General features: G+C 42.1%; 1 protein-coding gene across 1 annotated transcript in view; it reads right to left on the bottom strand.

Annotated features, from left to right (window-relative positions):
* The window catches only part of KCNJ6 (potassium inwardly rectifying channel subfamily J member 6), a 291,714-nt gene that overhangs the window by 35,704 nt on the left and 228,393 nt on the right, over positions 1 to 27,617 (bottom strand). Inside the window, exon 2 of the mRNA XM_060234263.1 lies at positions 21,792 to 22,712. Coding sequence (XP_060090246.1) covers positions 21,792 to 22,689 — 898 coding nt within the window. The 5' untranslated portion in view covers positions 22,690 to 22,712. The remainder of the gene's footprint in view (positions 1 to 21,791; positions 22,713 to 27,617) is intronic.

Below are 27,617 nucleotides of genomic sequence, written 5' to 3'. Positions count from 1 at the left end.
TTAAGCCTTTTTGCCAATTAGCCAATAATTCATTTGGAAGAAATATTGGAATTGCTCTCATGTAAACGATTAACTTTGGCAGAGTAAAATTTTTAACAATATCTACACTCCAATAATATAAAGAATTGTTTATTCCACTTAAATAGAAGATGGTTTATCAATTTAGTAACTGATGAATGATTAGCAGATATTAAGCCCTTAAATTGTAAGGGAACATTCACTCCTAAATATCTCTAAGTAGAATTTACCCACAAGAAACAATAATGAGATTTGATATACTGTAGTAATCAGATTGGGAAGATAAATTAATAGGATATAAAGTGATTAATCTGCAGACCAGCTATCAAGGCAAAATCATTAAGATGTTTGGATATCACTGAAAGAGAGGACTGTGGGTTTGATATATATATATAAGACTATATCATCTGAAAGAGGCTAATTTTAAATTGATGATGTCCAATTGTAATACCAGGGTTTTTAGGGTCTGCTCTGATTATGTTAGCAAGAGGTTCTACTGCAAGGGCAAGAATTAATGGTGATAAGGAACAACCCTGTCAGGTGTCCCTACTCAATCTAAAATCTTGTGAATACACTCCATTGATAAAAATTATGTAGAAGAAGAAAAAGATATTGGATTTATATCCCACCCTCCACTCTGAAGAGTCTCAGAGCGGCTCACAATCTCCTTTACCTTCCTCCCCCACAACAGACACCCTGTGAGGTGGGTGGGGTTGGAGAGGGCTCTCACAGCAGCTGCCCTTTCAAGGACAACCTCTGCCAGAGCTATGGCTGACCCAAAGCCATGCTAGCAGGTGCAAGTGGAGGAGTGGGGAATCAAACCCGGTTCTCCCAGATAAGAGTCCGCACACTTAACCACTACAACAAATTGGCTCTGAATATATGGACGTTCTACCCTATCTAATGCCTTCTCAACATCTAGAGACAGAATACACTTGTCTTCAAGATGGAATTGCTTAGAATAATTAATTATGTCTAACGGTTTTCTAATATTATCTGTTATGTTTTGATGAGCAGGTGAGCGCAGTACCCTACCATTTCTCTTCCCTTGCAAGAGGGGAGGGGTAGGAGTAGCCACCAAGTGGTTGCTTTTTGGTTGCTCCTCCTGCTGGCTATCTGGCCAGTGACAGGCTGGAGTCCATGAAATTGGGGGATCTCCTGCCCCTACCTGGGGCCTGGCATCCTAACTGCTGTAATGCACTCTACATGGGTCTGCCCTTGAAATAAATTTGTAGACCCCCATTGGGATGGAATGCAGCAGCTGGGTTATTATCAGGAGCTAAATGGAGCGACAACTGAGGGTGTGCACATGCTCCAAGGAGTAAGAAGCCGAAGCCTTCCCCCCTCCGAGAAAGAAAAAGATTTACGACCTAAAAGGAATGTAAACATCTCTATACAACGTGAAGATAAAAGAGGAGTGTGATTAAGAAACAGAGAGCAGTCTGACCCGAAAATTCAGCTGCTGCATAAGGAAATGTTTATTTAACTTTCAAGATAAGGAGTCGACACTGACAGTGTTTGATTGTTTAAAATGGCGATGACTGTGAAAGGGCTGTCGGAGCAAATGACACAATTCCAAAATTTAATGTTAGAATCTAATGAGAACATAAGAGCAGAGATCGAAGAAGTGAGGAAAAAAGTCTCCCAAATATGGAATTGAAAGGAGTTAAAGAAATGGCATTAAGAGCTGATAATGCCACAAAAGAGAATAAGGAGCAGATTACTCAATTGAAGAAACAAATCACTGAGCTTTCAGACAGAAATAGAAGGGCCAATCTAATTGTACAGGGGATTTCAGAAGAAGTGGATCCAAAACACCTAGAGAAGAGCATGGTGGAATGGATCTCAGAGCAAGGAATAAAAATAAATGAACAGCAGCTAGAACGAGTTCACAGATTGCGGAGTTGGAGAAGAGGGGGGGAACCATGCTCCGTGATAATTAAATTTGCAAGGGAGAAATTACAACAGCAAGTATTTCTAGCTCTAAAAAAAATAAACAATTGGATTATAAAGGAAAAAAGGTGTTTGTAAGGCAAGATTTCTGTCAGGAAACATTGCAACAAAAGAGCTTAATGAAACCTTATGCTGAGAGGCTCTTCCAGAATAAAATACAGTTTACATGGACTTATTCAGCTTCTATAGTAATTTTCAGAGAAGGGAATTTTCAGACTTTCCTGGAGGACGCTTCCGTCCTTGACCCATTTCAGTCCGGCTTTTGCCCGGGCCATGGGACGGAGACCGTGTTGGTTGCCCTGGTAGATGACCTTCAACGGCATCTGGATCAGGGTGGCTCGGCAGTGCTGATGTTGTTAGACCTATCGGCTGCGTTCGATGCGGTCGACCATCGGTTACTGACTTGCCGCCTTGCCGACGCGGGGATTCAGGGGTTGGCCTTACAGTGGCTTTCCTCTTTCCTGGAAGGTCGGGGACAAAGGGTCGCGATTGGGGGGGAGCTATCCCAGAGGCGCGCACTTGATTGTGGTGTGCCCCAAGGGGCGGTTCTCTCCCCAATGTTATTCAACATCTTTATACGACCCCTTGCCCAAATTGCCCCAAGGTATGGGCTGGGATGTCACCAGTATGCTGATGACACCCAGCTCTATCTGCTCATGGACGGCCGACCAGTCTATGCCCCAGAAAATCTAGATCGGGCATTACAGGCCATGGCTGAGTGGCTCAGACTGAGTGGACTGAGGCTAAATCCTGCGAAGACAGAGGTCCTTTGCTTGGGTCGTCGGGGACCGGGGGGGGGGGGAATCCCCCTGCCAGTTTTTGACGGTGCGCCGCTGATGGCGGCGGACAGGGTCAAGAGCCTGGGGGTACTATTGGAGCCTTCCTTAAAGATGGAGGCTCAGATAGCAGCCACTGCCAAGTCTGCGTTTTTTCATCTTAGGCAGGCAAGGCAGTTGGCTCCCTTCCTGGATCGCGACGACCTAGCAACAGTGATCCATGCTATGGTCACCTCGAGGTTGGACTACTGCAATGCCCTCTACATGGGGCTGCCCCTGTGTCGAACTCGGAAATTGCAGCTGGTGCAGAACGCCGCGGCTCGGCTGTTACTGGGCCTCCCAAGATGGGGGCACATACGGCCAGGTCTTCGGGCTCTGCACTGGCTTCCAGTAATGTACCAAGTTCGGTACAAGGTGCTGGTCATTACCTTTAAAGCCCTATATGGCCTGGGACCTGCCTACCTGAGGGACCGTCTCTTCCCACATGTTCCCCAGAGAGTACTGAGATCGGGAACCCAAAACCTTCTCGTTATCCCCGGGCCAAAAGAAGCCCGCCTAAAATCCACCAGGGATAGGGCCTTCTCTGTTATGGCCCCTACATGGTGGAATCAGCTGCCAGAGGTGGTGAGGGCCCTGCGGGACCTTGTTCAGTTTCGCAGGGCCTGTAAGACAACTCTCTTCCGGCTAGCCCACACCTAACTGATGAGAAACTATTTTATATTAAATATATAAATATTTATATTTAATGTTTCTAAGGTTTTAAATGTTTTAAATATTTTAAATGCTTATATATTTAAATGTTAGTCTAATTTTATGTTTGACTCTTTGTTGTAAGCCGCCCTGAGCCACTTCGTGGGAAGGGCAGGATATAAATCCTAAATAAATAAATAAATAAAAATAAATAAATAAAAGACTGATGGCAAGAAATCCATCTGAAGCAGTGAAACTACTAGAGAAGTTTGGAATCGATCCAGGAGACATAGGTTCCCAGCCGATGGAGGAGACTTCATTATTGGAACAAGAGGAAGGAGAACCCTCTACACATCAGGACAAACGGTAAAGGACGTCCTCATAAGAAAAGGGAAGTATTCATAAAATGAAATAAAAGGTCATAAGTTAAGGATATAATTAAGTATGAAGGAGGGGGGATGTGCATACCTAAGGGCATAGAGAGGGGATGAGGAATCACCCCCAGTTACAAGCTCTATGTCAGGGGAAGGGGGGAGGGGATGGGGAGGGGGGAGGGCAGTTGGGAAATGGGAAGGGAAAGATAAAAAAAGTAAATATTCATCCAGAGGGCTGGGAGAATCTTACTGTAAAAGAATATGGTTAGAATGTTGAAGATGCTTTCATTGAACATCAATGGCTTAAGTTCTAATCTCAAAAGGTATAGACTTGCTAGACTTATAAAGCAGCAAAGTATAGATATTATGTGCTTGCAGGAAACATACAAAGCCAAAAGGGATATTAAACCATTATTTAATAACCCACGGTGGGAGGTTCTGGCTGAAGCAAGAAGTACAGCAAAAGCAAGGGGAGTGGCAATTTTGGTACACAAAAGGAATGATATTAAATTCATAATTGCATTAAGTGACCGGGAAGGAAGATATCTCTTGGCTAAATGCTCCTTTCAAAATAGATTGATAACATTGATAAATATCTATGCCCCAAACAAAGGAGGGAAAAAAATTTAGTAAAGGTTTTACAAAAGTCACAGAGGTTCTCTGAAGGAGAAGTAATAATAGCAGGAGATTTTAACACTGATGTTACTAAAGACAAGACAGTCAGGTGGAAAAAGTGGAATTTGATAGAAGCATACGAAGCCTTAGGTTTGAACCCGCAACCAACTCACTTTTCAAGCAGGCACAAAACAGCTTCATGCTTAGATCATATAATCTTTCAAAGATCAAATAATTGGGAATTGACAAGAAGAACAACACATCCAATATGGATTTCTGATCATGCCCCATTGAGCATAGAAATAGAAATAAAAAAAGGAGCTAAATGGAGCACACATATTACACCTATTCTACAGTCACCCCATTGGCTGCCCATCAGCTACCAGGTTCAATTCAAGGTACAGGCTATCATGTACAAAGGCCAACATGGTCTTGGACCATATTTGTAGGACTGCCTAGTCTCCTATACTTCACCACAATAGCTTCTGAGTAGGGTCTTCTGTAGGTGCCAGTCTGCAAACTGGCAAAACCACCTTCACTTATGCTTTCTCTGTTGTGGCCTGCACCTTTGCAATGTGCTGCCTGAGGAGGTCAGGAAAGCTCTTGCATATCCCACAATCTACATAGAATAGAACTGTTTAGGTCGGGAGGACATTTTTTTATAGAGCTAATAGGACTTCATTTAATTTACTTCATATTTTAATATTTACATTTTTATGCCACCTTTCCACCTCATCAAGGTCTCCAAGGTAGTGAACACAAAAATCATTAAAACATTTCAATAATTAAAAGCAACAAAACTCATAATTTGAAAGTTTCAAAAGGGTGCTTATAAAGGGAAAGGAACTGTGGACTATGCCACGGTGTATAGGACATAATATTTGTTAGTCATATATATTATTCTGTTTTCACTGCAGTTTCTTCTAACACTATTTTTCTGCATTGTATCTGTATTCTGAATTGTGTCTAATATGCTATGCTTGTTCCAGATTTCTGTAATCTTAGTCCTAGTACTTTGACTATCAGCTGACTCATTCTATTGATTGCACTAACACCATGTAATCTCAGTGAGAAAGGTGGACTATATAGATAGGAAATAAAGGAATTGTTGATGACCTTATCAAATTAATTTTGAGGAGTCAGAAGATGGCAGTCAGTGGTAGATGGGAAAAACTCTAGACCATATTGTGCTTGTGGTATTACTTAATGCGTGTGACAGGACTGAACTTCAGAATGCCCCAGAAGCTTTTTGTTTGTTTGGAAAACAAATCATTTTCTCCTGTGCAGTCTAAATGTGGCGATTGTGTGTGGTTGTTTGAGATCATGTTTCCTGTAGCTTCCTTAATGCTCTTCCAGTCTCAGCCAAAATGGAGCACCTCATAACCCAACTCTAAAAAGTATTGATCTGAATAACAACACAAGCAAGCAATTACATCATTTTTTTTTCTTTTTGGTGTTTTTATAACAGTTGCCAAAGCACAGTTAATTTGGGTTGTGTTTATATAAAATTGGCAAACTCAACCCAGGGCTGAACTTGTCTATTTTTCATTATCCTGACATTATCCTGTCACTGCTATCTGAAAATAACAGGGTGCAAGTTTTAATCAATTCATTGGTATAATTAATTAAAACATTGTTCTTTGATCAAAAATTCCTCACTGTGATTTTTAAAGATATTTCATCCACTATGAAGGGAAATTGCCAGAAATTTTTATAGAAAGATCCCAGTCTCTTAATTTCTGAATTAGCAGTGAACGTTATGTTGTTGGCAACTTTCTTTCTTAACAATTACAAATATTCCATGATATCCTGACCCACACAGTTAAAGGTAAGGGTGCCAAGTCTAACTAAGAAAATAACTATGGACTTTGGGGGTGTGGCCAGGTGACTTTCCCATTCCCTAAAATAAAGAAAATAAAAATACAGCATTGCAGTTTCCCTGAATACAGTCAGGGGTGGAATTCTAGCAGGAGCTCCTTTGCATATTTGGCCACACACCCCTGATGTAGCCAATTCTCCAAGAGCTTACAAGGCTCTTTTTTCTGCTCTATTTTCATTCCCCAGCAGCTAGCTACTCTCTCTCTCTCTCTCTCTCTCTCTATCACACACTCACTCACTTGGGTTGCCAAGTCCCTTTACCTTTCCAGTGGAGGCCTTTTTTGGGGGGGGGGGGTGTTCTAGGAAGTGGCTGGGGATGCAAATGATGTTTTGGACCACTTCTGGTAAAATCAGAAGTAGCCCAAACAAGAAAAGGCTGATAGCCATTTGAGTGGTATCTAGGGGGATAAAAGGACCACATAAATGGATGCCAGCCATTTCATGGTCAGTTTCTCGCCTCCCCCCCTTCTAATGGGGTGTGTGGAGAAGAGAAGCAAAATTGTTCCCTGAAAAGGGATAGCTAGTCTGCTCAGTTATCAGGATCACTGAAATTTTGTAGCCATTTGAGTGGTCCTTTTTGTTTTCCCAGGGGAAGCAAAAGGGACCACTCAAGTTTGCCTGCTTAGTGATCAGGATCAGTAAAGCTAGCAGCCATTTGAGTAGTCCTTTGTGCTTCCCCACTCAAATGGATTATCTGGTGCAGCACTTCTGGTCTTTTGGGCCGCTTCTGGTTTTACCAGAAATGTCCCAAAAACCTCATTCTGGGGTGGGATTTCCCCTACTGGCCAACTGGCCATTGGTGAGAAAGCCCTCTTCAAATTGGGGGATCCCCGCTGGGACCGGGGGATTGGGATCCCTAGTTAAAGGCTAGTGGGTACTCATAATTAGGGGGTTTTGCTTATATATCTGATTATGCTGAATATTATTTCATTGGCGCTCATGGATATTGTTTGCAGCACATCAGCATCCCTTATTAGATAAGTAGACACAAAAGATTTTAAGTTTTTGGATCTCCATTTTAAGTTTGGCCAAAATAGTAACTTAATATTCTTTGAACTTTACCACAGAGATCACTTTAGTCTCTGCCACTGTTTAATGAAATGGGCTGATTATCATAAAATGAAAATTACCTTTGTCATATGAAGGGAGGAGAAGAGAATTTAATTGTCAGCAGTGAGTAGACAATTAGCAGACTTCAGAGAGGCAGTTGGACAGTTAAGACATTGTTGCAAGAGAGTAAGTGGGAAATGATGGATAGATCAAATTGCAATAAGCATATGGTGAAACTGAACAATAAATTAGAATGAGATGCCATTGTGCAGTGTGCTCAGATGAACCATCAACAGAGCTATGAAAATGATTCTTCTTAGGCTGAGGGATAGTTTTCTATACTTTTGTTTGCAAAGATAAAAATCCAACATACTCTAGCCAGAAAAAGATTGGTAATGACAGCTCTGTTTGCCTAGAACTTATTACCAATTCTTGTGAATGTTTGCTTGTATAATAGCATCTCAAGTACATGAGTTTAGAAAGAGTAGACAGAGCATATTAGTGGGAAATCATACATCAAGAAAAGTGATGGTTTCTTGTTGATCAATTTCATAGCACATATAATTTGAGTATGTCGGTTTTAAAATTTTGGAGAGGAAGATGTCATCAGAGTTTCAACTTCATTTGTAATGATATCCTGGTAACCTTATGTGGCACCCTTTGATTCTTTGGATTCTATAAGTTCTTACATTACCTTCACTGGTATTATTACTAATGTGGTAGAGTTATTATCACACCACTGTTGGTAATGGTAAAAGACTTGTGACTGCCTAGAAGAGATTGCAATATACAGATATATGCAAACATATATCAAGCTGTGTGATTACTGCATGCTGAACATTAACAGCAATAAGGTAAGATGTATGTTTTCTAAGTTCTAGCTAGCTACAGGCACCCCTAGTTATTTTTGTCTTGGGATCAGTGGCATTCTACTGAAGGTGTTGAACATTTTTGTAGACTCTAAAACCATTGATCATGAAATGTTGGTGTGAGTTCAACACATTCTCAGCAAAGCTGCAAAGGACAATGATAGGTAGTTTCTCGTCTTCCCATGAGCTTCTTTGGGAGTTCCAATAAGAACCCCTTCTGTTGTTCCATATATGACCACAGTGTTATAGTGGCATATAAGCAGGGGTGTAGCTAGAAAATTTTGGGTGGCGAGGCATACTGTGGGGCAGGAAAGCTGAGGGAAAGAGAAAGAGTTTCCAAATCTTTGTTTTTATTTTGCAGTTTTAAAAACCTATTTGGAAGCCCCATGTGCATCTCACTTTTTTGGGGAAGGGGGGATTTTTTATTTTAAAATATTTTTTTTAATTTTTTATGCAGGGGCAGCACTTATCCATGGGAGGCATTGCCTCCAAATGCCTATTGTGGCTACAGGCTGGCATATAAAGTTAAAGACACCGAACAATTTTCAACCTGTAATCTTGATGCATGTTCATTGTTGGGCCATGACTACGGGTAAAACTGAAAAAATGATGCTAACCTGTGCTGGGGCGGGGGTGGTGAATAAATTTGCTAACAGTGCAGGGGCTTGCTATTCAGATTTGTAGAAGTGGGGTGCTTTTGGATCCACTATTGTATCTCAAAGGTGGTGAGGAGCATTATTAGGCAACTCCACTTGATGATAAAACATGGCCCCTTTAAATAGATTTCCAAAATTTGTCCCTTCATGAAATTCAAGGCCTAGGCTACTGTAATATGTTGCCTATGGAACTGCCAATATGCTTTGGTTGCTGTCCAGTGTGATGGCCTGCATCATGATGGCAGTGTGTCACTGTGGAACTCTTTTCTCCTCGAAACTATAAAAAGAAAGGTCTGCATATTTTATAGAAGTACATTAAGACTTTATCATTTGGGTTGACTTTCATAGACTGGAGTTATGCACACTTGGAAAAATGTAATGGTTTTTTTATATAGTCATTTCTAATTTAATTCCCAAAATTTTAATTGCTTTTATTTGGAGTATCATATGAATGGTCCCGCAGTTGCTGCAGAATAGAGATGAAAATAAATCTTAGCAGCATAGCAAGCACAGTGCATCAGGAACATTACTTCATGAGTCAAGTGAAATATAAAGGATATGGATATGCAAGGAATGGTTTCAAATGACAAACTATATGTAGATGTAATATGTTTGGCATCGATCAACTAGATCTTTAGAACTTGCATATGCATTTACATACATTCTGATTCTCTCTCTTACACACATTCTTATAAAATTATAAAACAAAAGGCTTGTTTTCCTTTTAAAAGTCGGGTAATTTTTTATCCCAGTAGACTGATTTAATCAATATCTAAGAAGATTTTTATAATGGGGACATAGATTCTATATATGTATATGTAACTATAAATTGTCAAACAGTAGGAACATATATGTAAGTCTATAAGTAAAAAAGGAGCTTGTCTTCCGAAATGTGTGTGTTCACATACATACATGCAAATGTGGTGGTGGCTTCTTCATGCCTGTCTGCTAATCTGTCCAACACCCACACGTTGTTCCAAGTGTGTGGAATTTAACAACTTGAAAATTGTTCATTTTCAGTTATCATGGAAATATATAACAGTTTCTTAAACTAGGAGGGGGAGACAGTGTCATTGAAGTTGAGCCAGTTATGTGGGTGTAAGATGATTAATGTGAATATAACGTAGGAGGAAAAGGAATACCGTACTTTTAAAAAAGGATTGTATTTCTATCACATTTAATATTCTCTCCAGAAAGGTGGGGTGTTTTTATTAGAAAGGTATCACCAACAATAAATCTAAAGCTTAATTCTTTTTTACATTACCATCTGGGGATTTAGTTACAATAGGGAAAATAAAAATGGTAGCCAACAGTTACCAAATCAGGATGAAGCTGTGTAGACATTGACACTGCAAATATGTGGAGAGACTGTACAGCTGCATAGCTTTCTCATAATGTGTAGATGAGATCCACTTATAAATAATGGCTGTTTCTTGATTATAGATGATGGTGTACAAATTCTAGCCATCTTCCACACAAGCTAGGAAGATAGAACCTGCCATATTTATATTGCTTTTGCAAGTATTAACGGGAAGCATTTGAAATCTTTGGCAAATTATTCTCTACATGGGCAAATGATTTCTCTACATTTGAAAATGTTTTCTTCAATATATTTTTAAGCTTTACTTAAAAGGATTTTCAGTGTTGACAAAAACCCGGGAGGTGCATAGTTTCTAAAAATTGGAGCTGCTCTTTCTTGCATTTGAAGAAATCGTTGTTTTTCAAAATTATTTTGCCAGAATTTGCAGTGGGACTTTCAGTTCTTTTTAATGAAAGATGATTTTTGATTTTCAGAAATTTAGGGACATTCTTCAAAAATAGGTCCAAACATAAAATATTTTTCCAAAGGAGAGAATATAATACAAAATTAATACAGTAACAGATAGATTTTAAAAACTGCATCAGATGATTTTCACGTCATCTTTCCTAAAACCTTTTTATCAACCAAAATGAGATTTATTTTCTGGTCCAGTTTTGGATGATACACATTTCAGACTCTCAGAGATCTGAGTGAAATAAATGGTTATTAGATGTGCTACAATTAAATTGTATGGGATTAAATTATGCTAAATTATACTTTTAAACAAATAAGCGCGATGGAAATGAGAGTGCATAAAAAGGTTCCTGCATTCCTCATTTCCCCAACAGTTAGTATGGTAGGAATGGCTGGGTGGGCATACAGCAGAGAACACTACCTCTGACACCTCATGTGCCATTCCCTCCAGGTGACTGAGGGTATCCCTTGTTGCTATATTTGCTGATGCTGTTTATCAAAGATGACCCATCAGACTGCACAGCCTACAACCAAGCTTACCTATAAACATGCATGATCATCAAGTAGGTATTCAGCCAGTTGAAGATGCAATTCTGATGTCTCCACTGCACAGGGGGCTGCCGAACTATGGAGCCTCTGGCAATGGTGAAGCTGCTTGCAGTGTGTGCCATGCTCCACAACATTGCCATGTGCCAGTGTCTCCTGCTTCCCCTTGGTGGGGCCGATGTGGAGGCTCCTTCAGCCAGTGAATGGGACTCTTTGCTGTCACCGGGACCTTAGGGGCCATCTTGAGCAGGAGCTTGTGTCTCTGCCACACATCTGGTGGCAGAGACATCTCAATGGCTGTGCTGGCAGTTGTGGGGGCTCTCACCCCCTCAGATCAGCCAGGGAATGATTGTCCCACTGGTGACCTGCCCATGAGCCTGAACCTCACTGTGTGGCTTGGGGGCACTTCCAGCCTCATATGGGCCCTCCATGAGGGCTGGATCCCCCAGCACATGCCTCCATTTGAGTGTTATCAGGATTGACAAGGTGGTCAGCCTGTCAGTACAGACTGAACACAGTAGTGCCCCTGGTTTCAACAGGCCAGGTACAGTGCTCAGTGAGTTGTGCAGACACATGCCTGTGGCCCAGTTGCTGGAGCCATTGTGGCCTTTGGAATCCTGAGGGGATGGTGAGGTCACTCCCTTGGGCACCAGTTGCTGAAGTTACTGAAGACAGCAGGGATCCTAGCCCCATGGGCACTGACACCTCAGAGAAGGCAACCCTGACAGGCAGTGAGCCAGTGACTGAGGATTCAAGAAAGGCTGCTTCACCTCCCCTTTCCCCAGAGCGAGGGGTATGCAGGAGGTGACAGGTGCAGTTGCAGCTTCTCAAGAGGAGATGGAGTGTGCGCCTTGCAGCTTGGCATTTACCAAGTCAGGAGGAGCACCTGGGGCTAATGAGCCAAACAGACAGCTCTCCTGCAACTTCAATGAGACCCAGTTGTGAACTACCTATAAAACAAGGGACTTCAGACAACTTAAGCATGGGAGCAACCTGTCAACAATCCAGGGATGCCATGACCACGACCGCCACATCTGACCCTGATTCTTCTTGTGATTTCTGAACTCCTGGCTTTGGACCTGCTCAACTGTGCCTCTTGGACCTGCTTGCACCTTGTTTCCTGGATTCTTGGCTGGCCTCCCTTGTGTATGACTTTTGGACTGACTTTTTGGCTACACAAACTTGGTTAGTAGTTTATACAGAACCTGGCGAGACATAAGCCTGTGGGGTTTATACAGCGATCCTAAATTTTAACTGTACCTTTTATATTTTACGGGTAATTTTATTCTGTATAATTTGGTGATCCTTTTATTCTGTATAACTGATTTCTTTTATGCCAATAAAGGCTGATGATGATGATGAAACTTGGCTAGTGTCCCTGCTTTGTCACCCTTACTGCCTGTGTCTGCCCTCCTCTGGGATAGGTCCGCACATCCCTCTATGGTGCAGATTCTGTGAATCCACCCAATGATGGGCAAGTGTTCCTAGCTTTGTGGGCACTGGGTCCCAGGATGCTAGTGCTGGCTACCTGGCATTTGCCATCATGATTGCCATGCTGCTGGAGTGCCATCTGAAAGGGCGTTGCACATATTGTTCATGGTGCCCATTGCTAGTGCTGTGGGTTCCTGATGTTGCCCAGTTGTTACTGTTATTTGCTGTTTGAGCCCCTTATTTGCAAACCCACATATTCCCTGGGGTGGCTGGAATCCAGATGGCCCTAGAGAGGCTCTGTAGGGCTCTGCTCTCTGAGATATACCATATCTGCTTTGCTGCCCTTTCAGCTATTGGTTGAACCTCACCAGAGGTCATTTCATAGAAAAAGAGATTCCAGAGGTCATAAGCACAACTCATTTGCATATGCCACGCACCCCTGATATCACCAGAAGGTGTTCTAAATTATATCAGCTTAGCATCTACCTTAAAATGGTTCTTGAATTATAATTGTCATAATAAAACCTTACTCTCATCATACTTGGCCAAAACCCTGCAAGGTTTCCAACCCATGGAATGGCCTTGGGTTAGCCATAGCTCTGGCAGAGGTTATCCTTGAAAGGGCAGCTGCTGGGAGAGCCCTCTCCAGCCCCACCCACCTCATAGGGTGTCTGTTGTGGGGGAGGAAGGTAAAGGAGATTGTGAGCCGCTCTGAGACTCTTTGGAGTGGAGAGCGGGATATAAATCCAATATCTTCTTCTTCTTTTAAAATTATTTTCTCCTATGTGAAGATTTGCATCTGTCTGCTTTATATGTTTTGGTTATTTTTCCATTTTTTGTGAGGGGAAATATTAGAAAGTTTGTCAAATCTTAAGAATTCAGCAGAATTCTCACAGGGGGTTTGAACAATGGAGCCCAGAAACAAGTATTTTTTTTAAGGGGGGGGGTAAGAAAGAAAAAGCACAATAACATTTAGAGGTTTTAGAGCTCTGCTCCTGGGACCACAACTTGTGCAACTGCTAGCCTGCTTGGTCTTCTGCCATAAGGGGTGCCTCCTTGATGGCAGTGGGAAGGGACTGACCAGGTTGCTGGATGTGTCTGATGTCTTGCAAGGGGTGGCTTTTACTGTGGTGTGAGAGCTTGATGGTATTTTGACAGCACAGTTGGGGTATCTCCTCTCCCCATTGCATTGGCACCTGAGTATGGGCCAAAACAGATATGGGAGCAGCAGGTAATGTTCTGTTGTTGCAGAATGAAGGGCCATAAGCAGTCCAGCAGCGGTCTTTATGCAGCAGAAGGGGCACCCTGTTGGGTGCTGTGATGCTGCAAGGGGGGCCCTGGGTGGCCATTTCCATAACCTCCTTACCTGAGTTGGCATCCTGTTGGCACCTCCCTGTAATGCAAGAGGAATGGCATTAGCACTTTGAGAACATACTTCTTCTGGATGGGGAAGGGTGTGGCCATCATGTGGAACTGGTCAGCACATAGGTTGGCGATACTTGCTGGCAGCTGCAAAGTTTTGGCCAAGGAGGGTGTTGCCACCTGGACAGGCAAGCAGCCTTGTATACAGCTGTCACAGTGGTCCCTCCCCTGGCAGCTGCCTCATGCAGGCTCCGAGGCACCTAGCCACCTGTTGTGCAGCAACCATGTAAGTCTGGGGGCTTGCTGCTCAATCCCACAGCTTCCAGGTCCAAGATGGGATGATGCCATGTCCAGTGTGGCTTGGTGTCACTGTGGTAGGCCCAGGGGGTGCACATGATGGGGGACTGGGGGAGTAGGGATGGGTATGAACTGAACCACGAAGCAAAATTCATCATGAATTTTGCTCTGCTTGTGGTTTGCAAACAGAAGTTCATGATGGGTCTACCGGCACAAACTTCCACAAACATTTAAAGTATTTTGTGGCTGTTTGTGGTGGTTTGTAGATGGAGCAGAAAGCAGGAGTTTAAATGGATTCCAAGTCCCTTTAAACTCCATATTTCTGTTCCCAATGAAAAATGCAAAAATAGCTGAGCAGTGGGGAGTGCCTCCCTGCCATGCAGTTGTTTTCTCTACTGCTCAGCTGTTTTCCCAGCTTTCTGCAAACCCTGTTGAAAGGGATTGTGGTACCTTTCAACAGGGTTTTGGGGGGCATGAACCATAAACTGGTTTGGTTTGCAACCTGGCCTCCTATTTTGATCCAGTTTGTGATTTGGTCCATGGTTTGCCATGAACCATGAACTGAACTGCACTAGATATGCTGATCAGCTTGCTTGAAGATGGCATTTCCCTCCTTTTTAGAATCCTTTTGCATCAACTGTCTCCTACTGTGGTATTTAGTTTTAAAGTATACACTACCTAGTGTCCTAATATTGATATCAATGAATCATTCTACTGCTGTTATGTAAGGTCCTCCTCATCAGTTCTCAAATATTTTCAATAACATTTTTATTTTTGTGATATTTTGCTACTCTAGTTTAAAAAACAACACTAAGCAGTCCTCAAACCAAACCATAGTTCAACACAACACATAGCTCAGTCCTCAAACCATAGTTCAACACAAGACACGCAATGGAGTGCTCAGAATTATAATTATGCATGTTTAAGTGACAATAGATTATAACATCAGCACTGAAAATTCAAGATCAGATCTGAAACATCAAGTTTACAAGTCCAAGCACTGTTGTAGTTTCACAAGATTATACTTGTCTACCATATTACAATGGCACAAAAGCAAAATAAATCATGCAAATACCTGAATATTTGTTTAATGTATATAGAATTACAGAATTCAGCTTTTGTTACAGACTTCGAGTCACCTTTAGAAAAGAAGTTTAGGAACATGTTTGAGTCTGATTATGAGGAATAAATTAACTAAATATTAACATGGAGTCAAAAGACAATAGTAACTCAGTCAACAAGGCTGCAGTTAAGAGCTAGGGCAGTTTTGCAAAGTAGTAATAGAAGAAGAAGAAGATATTGGATTTATATCCCGCCCTCCACTCCGAAGAGTCTCAGAGCGGCTCACAATCTCCTTTACCTTCCTCCCCCACAACAGACACCCTGTGAGGTGGGTGGGGCTGGAGAGGGCTCTCACAGCAGCTGCCCTTTCAAGGACAACCTCTGCCAGAGCTATGGCTGACCCAAGGCCATGCTAGCAGGTGCAAGTGGAGGAGTGGGGAATCAAACCCGATTCTCCCAGATAAGAGTCCGCATACTTAACCACTACACCAAACTGGCTCTCCACACCAAACTGGCTCTCCAGCTGATAACCCAAGTTATTATATAAATAACATTCTATGTGTATAGTTTACTGCTTCTCAAACACATTTTCCACAGCTGGAAATGTTTTTATGCAACCATAAACCCTTCAACAAATACTACTCTTCAGCTGCTCATCTATCAGAACCATAAATGAAATTAAAAACAGATTTAGATGATTTACAAAAAATAAACGTATCAGCACAGCTTCTTTTAAAGATGATTTTCCAGCAGGTTCATGTTCATGAAAACCTCTTCTTTATCTACATTGTATCAGTAAAAAAGTCTGTATATGTTCAAAGTGTGAGGTTCAAGCTCATTGGATTTGCTGAAAGAAGGGTTGCCAAGTCCAATTCAAGAAATATCTGGGGACTTTGGGGTGGAGCCAGGAAAGTTTGGGGGTGGAGCCAGGAGACATTAGGGGTGGAGCCAAGATCAAGGCTGTGACAAGCATAATTGAACTCCCAAGGGAGTTCTGGCCATCACATTTAAAGGGACAGCACATCTTTTCAATTCCTTTCTTCCATAGGAAATAATGAAGGATAGCGGCACCTTCTTTTGGGGCTCATAGAATTGGACCCCCTGGTCCAATCTTTTTGAAACTTGGTGGGTATTTTGGGGAGAGGCACTAGATGCTATATGGAAAATTTGGTGCCTCTACCCCCCAAAACAGTCTCTTCAGAGCCCCAGATACCCGCGGATCAATTCTCCATGATTTTCTATTGGAATAAATCTCTATAGGGAATAATAGAGTTTCCAGCAGACATTTCCCTCCCCTCCCCCCGCTTTCTGATGACCCTGAAGTGGGGGGAGGGCCTCCAAGCTGGGGGATCCTCTGCCCCTACCTGGGGATTGGCAACCCTAAATCTCCTTGATCCCGCTCCTGTTATCTTTTCGGCTTCCTCCAGCCCTGTCTCTTCTCTGAGAAGCATGCGCCTTGCAAAAGAAGTGGCAGAGAGAAATGAGGGGGCGTCAACAAAATTGCGGCTCCACAGCCACGTGCAGCTAGATTGGGAGGGCTGTGGGTTAATTCCATAGTCAGTCACCGGGTCGTCGGTTGAGCGGACAGCTGCTTGCGCATGCTTGCTCGTCCCGTTCTTTGGCTCTCTTTCCCCCTGCCTCCACCCTCCCCTTCTCTCATTTTACCTCAGAGGTGGAATGGGCAACGCCGCTGCTCTGCCGCCTCTTGTCCGCTTCACACCATAGCTGCTCCGCCGAGATGGGCTCGGAGACGGATTCGGACTCACCTCACTCGACCTCCATACATGCGGCCGCCCTGCTGTCCAAATGCCCCAAGAGTGAGTGGCACCAAAATTGGCGCCATCCCCCCCCCCCCCGCTTCCAGATTTTTGGAGAGCGGGGGAGGAGGCTGCAAATTCAGGGGTCCCCCACCAGGGCGGCGGGGGGGTTGGGAAGCCTAGCTGAAAGTGAGATGTGAAGGGCATGAGCTCATGACTCATGTGGGCCCAGTAACTTTATAATGGAGATGAAGTTGCATAGATGGATGAGTAGACACCACTAAGAAAATCTGCCATAGTGGCATGTATGAACTAGCTAGGTATATAGCTGAGCTGATGGGCTGGGGAAGCTTCCAAGAGCTAATAAGGTGTAAGCATGTGATTTCATAATGCCCGAGAAATACTAGTTTGGTTGATTGCTAGACAAGGATGAAAGAAAGAAACATCTATTTACAAAAGTCTCTCTCCTTGTCTTTTTGCTTTGGTTCCTGATCAAGGATAAATAATTCTGTAAACAAAACCTAAATGAGCAAGACACATTAAATTCTGCTAGTTGTATGCTTAAAGTTGCACATCTGAATTTAACAAATGAGCTTTCAAACAGGAACATCATGCAAATATATTAAAAGTAGGGAACAGTGCTTGGTTGCATCTCTGAGCAAAAACTTGGTGGGCTGCCCAATTTGCCAATTTCTTGGGCCAGTCATTCTCTCTGACACACTTTCTGGCTGTGAGCCTTTATGCAGTGAAATACATTATGTAAAGCTGCATTTTTTTTTAAAAAAGGAAGCAAGTAAACCCCACTGAACTCAGAAAAGCCAGGCAGCATGGATGGATCTAGCCCTGTTTGGGGATAACTGGTGGGTATATGTTTTCTTGTATGTACAACAAATAGAGTCTATTCAGTATTCCAGATACGTAGGAATGAGCTTCTGGTTTCTTTACTCTGCTTTGGAATTGTGTTATTTAATTAGAGCACAGGTTATCTAAACTGTGAACTTATTTGTATATGTTATCTTCCAGTACTGTGAGCCAGTTTATTGTGGACTTAAGTCTGTTAGAGATTGAGCAAGGAATGCTTTCCCTATTATCATTATAATTGGTTGTAATAATCAGAACCACCTCTGAACTCTACATTTACCATTTCTTTTATGTTTTTATTTCCTTCCTGCATTCTAAAAGCAACATGCAGTAATAATATAGTTGTCTTTATGAGCTGTGCATGCTCCACCCTGACATGTTTAAAGTATTTTCTGAGTACCTCTCCTTTTATTGTGAACCCACCTGGGCTTTGTAATTGTTCTGCCTTAATGCATTTTGAACGAAGTGCACTTCTTTTGTTCCCAAAAGTGAATGAAGTGCACTTCTTTTGTTCATGTTTCTGTTCAGAAAAAATAGTTTACAGTGGCCATGTTTTTGACCATCAACATGGTCAAAGATTGACATCTCTTTGCATGACTTTGGTCATTTTGGTTTTAGTTCATGCTTATCCATGTGTATATTTTTCTGATACAATCAGCAGATTGCACAGCTAATCCAAACTAGTATGGTTGGGATGGGAATGGAGACCTAGATCACTTTGTTGCGAGGATGAAAGATTCCATTCTGGAAAAAAAAAAGCATTCTCTTTCTTGCTCACTGTGCTTGTGATGCCATGATGGAGGCATGACATTGTCATATATTTGATGTGACGGTCAAAAACTGCTGTCTCTCTCACAATTGAAAGGGAAAGGTTAGGTAATATCAAACTGTATAATCTTTTGTGGGGCTGCAGACAACCTCCTCCTCACTTTAGTGCTTTCTGTTATTTTGAGGTTAGTTGTGTTCATCTAGTTGATTCCTCCTGTTTTAGATGAAGAAGAAGATATTGGATTTATATCCCGCCCTCCACTCCGAAGAGTCTCAGAGCGGCTCACAATCTCCTTTACCTTCCTCCCCCACAACAGACACCCTGTGAGGTGGGTGGGGCTGGAGAGGGCTCTCACAGCAGCTGCCCTTTCAAGGACAACCTCTGCCAGAGCTATGGCTGACCCAAGGCCATGCTAGCAGGTGCAAGTGGAGGAGTGGGGAATCAAACCCGGTTCTCCCAGATAAGAGTCCACGCACTTAACCACTACACCAAACTGGCTCTCTGATACAATAGGACTACCTACTTTGCAATAGGACTACCTACTTGTTGGTCCCCTTCTCAAGCAACAGCCAACACAAACCAGATGACAGTATCCTATAAGCAAAGAGACAGCATGTGTATTGAAAACAGTTCAGTAGCCATGTTAGACCATGTAGAACTTCATTGGTCCATCTACTTCAGTTCCTTCTTTTAAAACTAACAGTTTTCCTGATCAGACATCCCTCCATCCTTCAGTTCTAAGCAGCGTTGGTTCCTGTTGTTGGTTGATCAGATGTCTCAACCGGATCTCATTTTTTGAGATGGCATTCCACACTTGTGCAAGCGCAGTACCATGGAATATCGTGCTTGGCTTTTTTAAAAAAAAGGTGCCAGAAAAGGTGGGCGATTTGCCCCCCCCCCATTTAAACACCCGGAAAGGAAGGGGAAGCCCAGAAGTTCTCTTTGCTGTCTCTTCGCCTGGTGGGGAGACAGCAAAGGTGGGTCATCTTCCTCCCCCCCATTTAAACACCCCGCATAGTGTTTAAATGGGGGGGGAGCACGGCAGCTCTCTTTGCTGTCTCTCCGCCTGTGGGGAGACGGCAAAGGTGGGTCATCTTCCTCCCCTGGCAGGGAGACAGCAAAGGTGGGCGATCTGCCTCTTCCCCATTTAGGAAAGGTCCCCTGTGCAAGCACCAGTCATTTTCAACTCTGGGGTGATGCTGCTTTCACAAAGTTTTCACGGCAGACCTTTTACAGGGTGGTTTGCCATTGCCTTCCCTGGTCATTAAACTTCCCCTCCCAGCAAGCTGGGTACATATTTTACCGACCTCGGAAGGTTGGAAGACTGAGTCAACAATTGCTGGCGCAATGATATCATTTGGAGTGAGCTCTCGCAGGGAAGCGGATGTGCGCTTGCGATGAGTCGGCTACAATGGAGCGTTCAAACATAGAAAGTAAGCATGGGAGTCGTCGGAAGCATTCTTATTCCAGATTTAATGGGCCAAGGTCAGACGCACATAAACTGATGAGATGGGCATGGATGACTCCCGCGCGTACTTTCTATGTTTGAACGCCGTGCTCCCCCCCATTTAAACACCACGGCGGGATGTTTAAATGGGGGGGAGGAAGATCCCACACCTTTGCTGTCTCCCCGCCAGGTGGAGAGACAGCAAAGAGAGTTGCCATGCTCCCCCACATTTAAACACCATGGCGGGGTGTTTAAATGGCGGGGGAGGAAGTTGACCCACCTTTGCTGTCTCCCCGCCAGGCGGAGAGACAGAAAAGAGAACTCCTGGGTTTCCCCTTCCTTTCTGGGTGTTTAAATGCTGGGGGGCAGATCGCCCACCTTTTCTGGCACCTTTAAAAAAAGCCAAGCACGATATCCCACGGTTCTGTGCTTGCGCGAGTGTAGAATGCCATCTCAAAAAATGAGGTCTGGTTGAGACCTCTGATCAACCAACAACGGGACAAACGCTGCTTAGAACTGAAGGATGGAGGGATGTCTGATCAGGAAATTCATTGTAAAAAATCTGTGGGGTATAATAGCGATGGGTTAGGAACGGATTTAATGGTGAGTGTGATCATGTACTATCAAAAAAGTCCGTGTCTCAGTCATGGCAGTTCAGGACATGAATGAGCCAACGACCATTGCCAGATGCTGATGTTTGGACAACCGCATAAAATCCGACATGCATCTGGCTTTCATCCATGCCATCTTGTCAGTTTATGTGCGTCTGACCTCGACCAGTGTCTATCTAGAGTGGTTAGTCAGAAACTTTCCAGGTCTAGCTATCTCAGATCATTTGACCTGCAAATGCTGGAGATTACTGAACCTAGGGGGCTTTCTTTATCTATGAATAAATACTTCAATGTGAAGATATCAGAAATTATGGCATCCTATCTGAAAACATTAAAACTAAAAGTAAGGATTGAATTAACATGAGCACATGATCAAACAGAACAAGCTTTAAATTCTGAAATCAATAACTGTATGTATTCCTGTCGCAAACATTTTTTGATTTTTGTGATAAAGAAGAGAAATTAAAGGAATTGTTTTCCACTGGCAACCATCAATATTTAGCACAACAGTTTTCAAAAGTATGAGACAGACTTCCCCAGAAAGTGCAGTCACCAACAGATGCTCATTCAGTTTCCTACTCTCTCCTATAATGTGTCCTTACCTTACCATGAACCAGAGTATCCTGTTGTGATGTATGGATCTTTGAAAGAAATGAGTAATCTGTTTTCCTCCAAGTCTTTTTGCTTTGTTATGTCAAAACAAGTTGCAGAGCACCGTTTAAAACCTCCCCCCTTTCATTTCTTTAATCTATTTGCATTTCTACTCAAATCATAAGAATGGATGTTCTGAGATTAAACTTCTGCACTTTATGTTTGGAAGGTTTGGATTTGGTTAGATCCACAGTAACAAAATATGAGACCCCTTGGTTTAAACTTTCACACGTGAACTATATTTTCACTTATTAAATTTTACTTTTTTAAACATAACTATCTTTTTTTTAAAAAAATAATCAAATGTATAAATTATTAAAAAAGGTAAAAATGAGAAAAATTACCTGTTGCCTCCACCATTCCTTCTAGGATTACAACTATCTCTAATTCCTCTTTGGGCAGTTGGGCTTTAGAAATCTCCCAGAAAGGACTCTGTTGGTTTATTTCATGGCTGATAATCAGTGGCGAAACCAAAAATAGCCGATCATCCCCTGTGTAATAACCTACATTGATATCTGTCTGGTTGAGTGGTATAAATTCCCCCTCCTTTGTCTGTTTAGACTTGATCAACTTGGCTCGTATTGATGCCTCCACAATGTGTGAATTCCTGAGGTCCCCAACTCGGAACATCAGACACAACTTTCCATCACGCATTGAAATGACAGCATTGGTAGAAAACACCAGAGTTTCTGCCCTCTTCTTGGGCTGGGATATTTTCACAAACATGCAGCCAACCATGAAGGCATTAACAATAGATCCTAAGACAGACTGAACTAGAAGCAGAATAATTCCTTCAGGACACTTGTCTGTGATGACCCGGTAACCATATCCAATTGTGGTTTCAGTCTCTATAGAGAATAAAAAGGCTGAAACAAACCCATTAAGGTTACTGACACATGGGGTCCATTTCATATCCCCTATATGTTCCATGTCTCCTCGGATGTAAGCAATTAGCCACCAGATGAATCCAAAGAACAACCAGGTCACAGTGTAAACCATGACGAAAATCAAAAGGTTGAATCTCCACTTGAGGTCCACCAAAGTAGTGAAGATATCAGTCAGATAACGATAAGTCTCTCTTACATTTCCATGGTGGACATTGCATTTTCCATCTTTCCTCACATACCTCTGGATTTTTCTCTTGGTACATTCTTTGCTTAAGTGCTTTGGCAGATCTTCTCTGGCTTGTTTGGGCAATTTAGGTGGATGAATTGTAACAGGGCTCTCCACGTCCTGCTCCATTGAGTCTCCCTCCAGCACATGAGCTGACATTAAAGAAAACAATAAGATAAATATGGACATGTTTGCAGAAGATTGATTAAACCAGCACCTTTAACACCTGTTGTATCAGTTGCATGGAACAACAAATGTTATTCTCAATCATATTCATGCATTAGTAACAAAGGGTTGGGTCCAATCAGCTTTTCTATGAGTGAAGAAGTCCCCTATGACTGCCAAAAAGATTGTAATATATCACGGGACCTGCATAGACAAAAGCCATGTGGGATGGCAGCTATACTAAGAAAGGGTATTGAATGAGAAAAATCTGGCTGGATTCAACCCCAAGTTTTAAATCTCCTTTAAACGTAAATTTGCTTATAATAAACTCAACTTGGCTACATTAATAGTTGCATTATATAGAATATTTTCAAATATATGTCTTCTCATTTTTCTTTTACAAATGAGTGCTATTGCTTATGAGCCTTTTGAGTATAGCAGCTGCATAAATGAGCAAAAAGAGACTTGCTTCTAAGAAAACCAGAGATAGGATGCTAAAGCCAGTTTTTATTCTACTTATTAGAATTTCTAATTAAAACTATCAGAAGATAATTTTAAATTAACATTTCCTGCGAGCCTTGTACGTAGAATAAATCCATATATTAAAACTGTATATTAGCAGTAATTAATACCATTTTCTATAGAAACCAATGTATAGATTTGATAAATAATGTAATGCATACAATGCTTTAGATTTTGGAAGCAACTTCACTGTTTATCAACATGACCAATGATGGATCCGTGTATCTATACCATTTTTGCCCACATGGAGAGAGCCAATGCTTTTTCATTATTGAACTGTTGCATCTCATTTGGCCTTGTGTATTCAAGTGCCATTGACTATCACTGGGTGGATGAAAAGTCTGGGCATCTTTCTCTGCCTATATGCAATAAAGTTTATGGGGGGGGAATGGAGGGAAATATGGGGGGGAAACCTCTTTCTTCATCTTTTCTCCAGGTTTGTATGCCAACCTTCCAGCAAATACAAGCAAAGCAGGTCAGATCAGGAATATCGCCTATCACTGGGCAGGGAGGAGCCTGAGCCTTTGCTGCTAGCCCTCTCCAGACTGGCCCCTCCTGCCACTTTAAACAATGGAAGAGATTGCATAGCAGACACAGCGCCAGAAAACTTGTGCTTATACGGAATTAAGAAAGTTATCCTAAAGCCATTGTGACTGGTAGAAATGTCAATTGGGGGCAATCTTGTTTAACAAGATATCTGCTAGCTGTTATAGTTGGATGAAGCCCTGACAGGTATGTATCTGCTAAGATACTCTCTTCCCTTTCTACCACTTCTGTTGCCTGGTGACGTGAAACCTGATAGTGAGGCACAAGGTAAAGGTAGTCCCCTGGGCAAGCACCAAGTTATTACCGACCCTTGGGATGATGTCATATCATGACATTTTCTTGGCAGACACGAGAATGGTAGGAAATTTTTCAGTTGTTAAAATATCAGAAATTGTTGCAATTGGATTGGTTGTATTAACTAAAGTGGGCACATGATTTTGCCACCTTTTAATCAGTGATTATTTTAATACACAGCCCTTACATTGTTTCCAAAGTCTCAGTGTAATTCAGTATTATACCCTGATTACATCATTTGTACCACTTCACATAGTTTCTCTCAATTTGATTTCTCTCCAGATAAACACTGATTATTTAAATAGTAATAACCTCCCCAGTTCTCTGACTGTTTAGTAGTTGAGGGGCCAGCAGTACAGCATTTAATTTTCCTTTGGTGAGAGAGAACACAGGAGACTTATGGTGTAAAATGGTGTAATATGTATTTACTAATAAATCAGAGAACTTTGTAAGCAAACAACACAACCACTGAACCAGTATCAGATTCCTGAAGGGAGTGGCTGTACACCTTCTACCTACTCACAGCTTTCTTATTCTATCTCTGCCCAAATATAAACTGCAAAAGCTCCTTCTAGTTCTCTCTCCCCCTCCCTCCCTGAAACACTGGGGGCTTTGCATTCCAATGAATAGAGCAAGGTTATCAAATGTCTCGCCCGCAGCAATCAGGCTCATGGCAATTTTCTCTTCCATTCTCCCCCTCCTGTCCTCACCCTTTGATGTTCCAAGACTGTTGAGGATGTTCCCAGCTCCTTCTGTCCTGTCTTTGCTAGCTTCTGGGCTTGCAAAGCTGCAAGGAAAACATAAGAATAAATTTTCCATTAAGGTCTCTGGGTGCAGATACCTTAATGAAAATCCGTTCCATGTTTTCCTTGCAGCTTTGAGCTGCAATATATTTCAATGGAGTGGAGCTAAGACAGTCTCGCTTTTTGCCGCATTTATGGCCAGTTGATGTTGCTTGTAAATAAAAGTTGATGCTTTGAACCAGTTTGTCTCTGATGAATGGACCTGAGAACTGGTGCTTAGTAAGTACTCTAACCTGTGAACCCACAGCCAAAAGGGGATATTACACTGGAGAGCTGTTGTCCATCTGAGTAGACCCAGGAGGGAGGGAGAAGCTTGCAATGCCCAGTCATTTCATATTTTCCTAGATCAGAACATTTTATATTTTTAATTTCTGCTGTAGTCCTTGTGCTTTTTCTTCATGTTTTATTTAAAAAATTGCATTGCCAAATCCCACTATTCCCCCACCTTTCCCTTTTAAGCAGAACATCACATGAGTTTTAAGCATGTTTGCATTTTAAATTAAAAATAATATTTTTAATATTATTTATATGCATCCTTTATAAAGTTTATATCTCCACTATCTGTCATTACATTTTATGACATGCATGGCATAGCCCCACAGAATCCCATTTGTGTCAAATCTGGCCCTTGTAACAAATGAGTTTGACACCCCTAAGCTAGAGCCATCAAAAATAGTTCAGCTCTCTTGTTAAGTCTCTTATCATCAAGTTTGTCAGGAAAATCACAGTGATAGCCCCATTCATGATAGCCAGATTCAGAACTTCATTCCATCAAATGAAGGGTAAATCTGCAGATGACTTTTAGGTAAACAGAAGACTGATGAGGTAACACAATTAAGAATATACAAGGTGATTCATACAAAGTAGTTATCTCTTCCAATCAAATGCTTCAACTACATGCCATCAATTTCTCATCATCAATAAATGGTTTTCCCTCTAAAAATGGTCAGAATAAGCAGTTCCTATTTAGCAGTTCCCACAGTAGTCACCAGTGTTCATTCTTTACTGAAACAAGTTTCCCCAGTTTTTAAAGTACGTTCTAGTTCCAGTGCAGTTATTGAAGCCTGGGTGGGGCCAAGGCATTCCTGGCAGGGTGGGAAAATAAGGATGATCCTGTTGGCCTTCCAGGCAGCAAGCCAGCAGCAGCTGAGTTCTATCTGGGCTGAATGTGCTCTTGTCTCCCTGGGTAGCGCCAGAAGCACAAGCCACAGGGCAAGAACCAAAGGCCCTTTGCTCTTAGTCCATGGATGGCAGCCTGAGGACTGCAGCAAGCAGTTCAGTGGACCAGGATATGTTTGTGTTTTCTTTATTTCTCTTGTTTGCTTATACAGTTGGTACTTTGGAATTTTCTGAAAGTCTCTTTGGGTGCCTTTTGGGGAAAAAAGCAAGGAACAAACAAATGAACAAGCAAGCAAACAAACAATTTCAGCACACCAGTGGCCTTTCTTGGTGCTCTCAATCAAAATTAAAATTTTCTGAACCTTGGCATCATCTCCCCATTCCCCAAGTATTTAGCAATTTTTTAAGATCCATGAAATTTTGATGAGGGTATGAATAAGAACAAGAAATAAATCTACTTTTGCATTAACTTCATTTTAATGGGCTGTGTGCTCTCTCACTCTCAGCACATTCAGCTACCACACAATTTTTTGTTGATATTCCAAAATACCCTTCCTCCATATTCCTCATCTCTCTGCTATAGGGTAATTTTCAATACAGCCAGTCAGTACCTTTATTGGCATAAATTAAAATCAAATGAAACCAGTATTTAAATATACAGAGTATAATAAAAAATCAATCTCTCCAGAGCTTTATATTCTCTGATCCTCATAACAATCAGAAGGAACCTTGCTATTGAGAGGGTGATATGATGATACTGATCTGATAAAAGAAGACGACGACTGCAGATTTATGCCCCGCCCTTTTCTCTAAATCTCAGAGCAGTCACAATGTCTTTTACCTCCCCCCCCCAACAAACACCCTGTGAGGTAGGTGGGGCTTAGAGGGCTCTCCCAGCAGGCTGCCCTTTTAAGGACAACCTTTGCAAGAGCTATGGCTGACCCAAGGCCATTCCAGCAGCTGCAAGTGGGGAATCAAAGGAGAAGGGAAACAAGTCTCGCCAGGCTATGCCTGGTAAGCAAAATAGGGCTAATTTGAACATTCTGTATTTGGGCATAAAATTCACATTGAAGCAAAATATGAGCAGTCTGCATGGGCAGATTCTTTTGTGCTAAGAGATCCATTTAAAATTAATCTGCTGGATGATGTACAAAATTTGGCTAGATATATCCCAGCCAAGTTAAGATAAAGATCTTTAGAGTCTTTTAAGGGGATAAAATTCTCAAATGATGGATTGTTAATATCTAAGCCCACAGAATCACACAAGTTGGTTGTCCTTCCCTATCCTAGCATTAAGATCACCTGCAATCATTGATTCTGCTAAGGAGTGTTCATGCTCAAGAGCCTCAACATATTCACTAAAACAGCTCCACTGGTCCAAAAGCTTGGTGCTGCTAGGAGATGGCAATAGCTATACATTGAAAATGAGCAGACTTAAATGGGTTAAGTGCTGTGGCTCTTCCTGCTTGAAGGGCGGGGCCAGTATTGCTTAAACTGCACCACCAGTGGCCTGAATCAATCTCTCTAACCTTCCTTCCTTCCTGTAGCTCTTCCTAACCCTAACCCACCTCACTGGAGGAAGGTAAAGGAGATTGTGAGCTGCTCTGA

Source organism: Heteronotia binoei, chromosome 3, assembly GCF_032191835.1.
Source record: "Heteronotia binoei isolate CCM8104 ecotype False Entrance Well chromosome 3, APGP_CSIRO_Hbin_v1, whole genome shotgun sequence".
Taxonomy (NCBI): Eukaryota; Metazoa; Chordata; class Lepidosauria; order Squamata; family Gekkonidae; genus Heteronotia; species Heteronotia binoei.
This window is presented reverse-complemented; position numbering and strand designations above follow the sequence as displayed.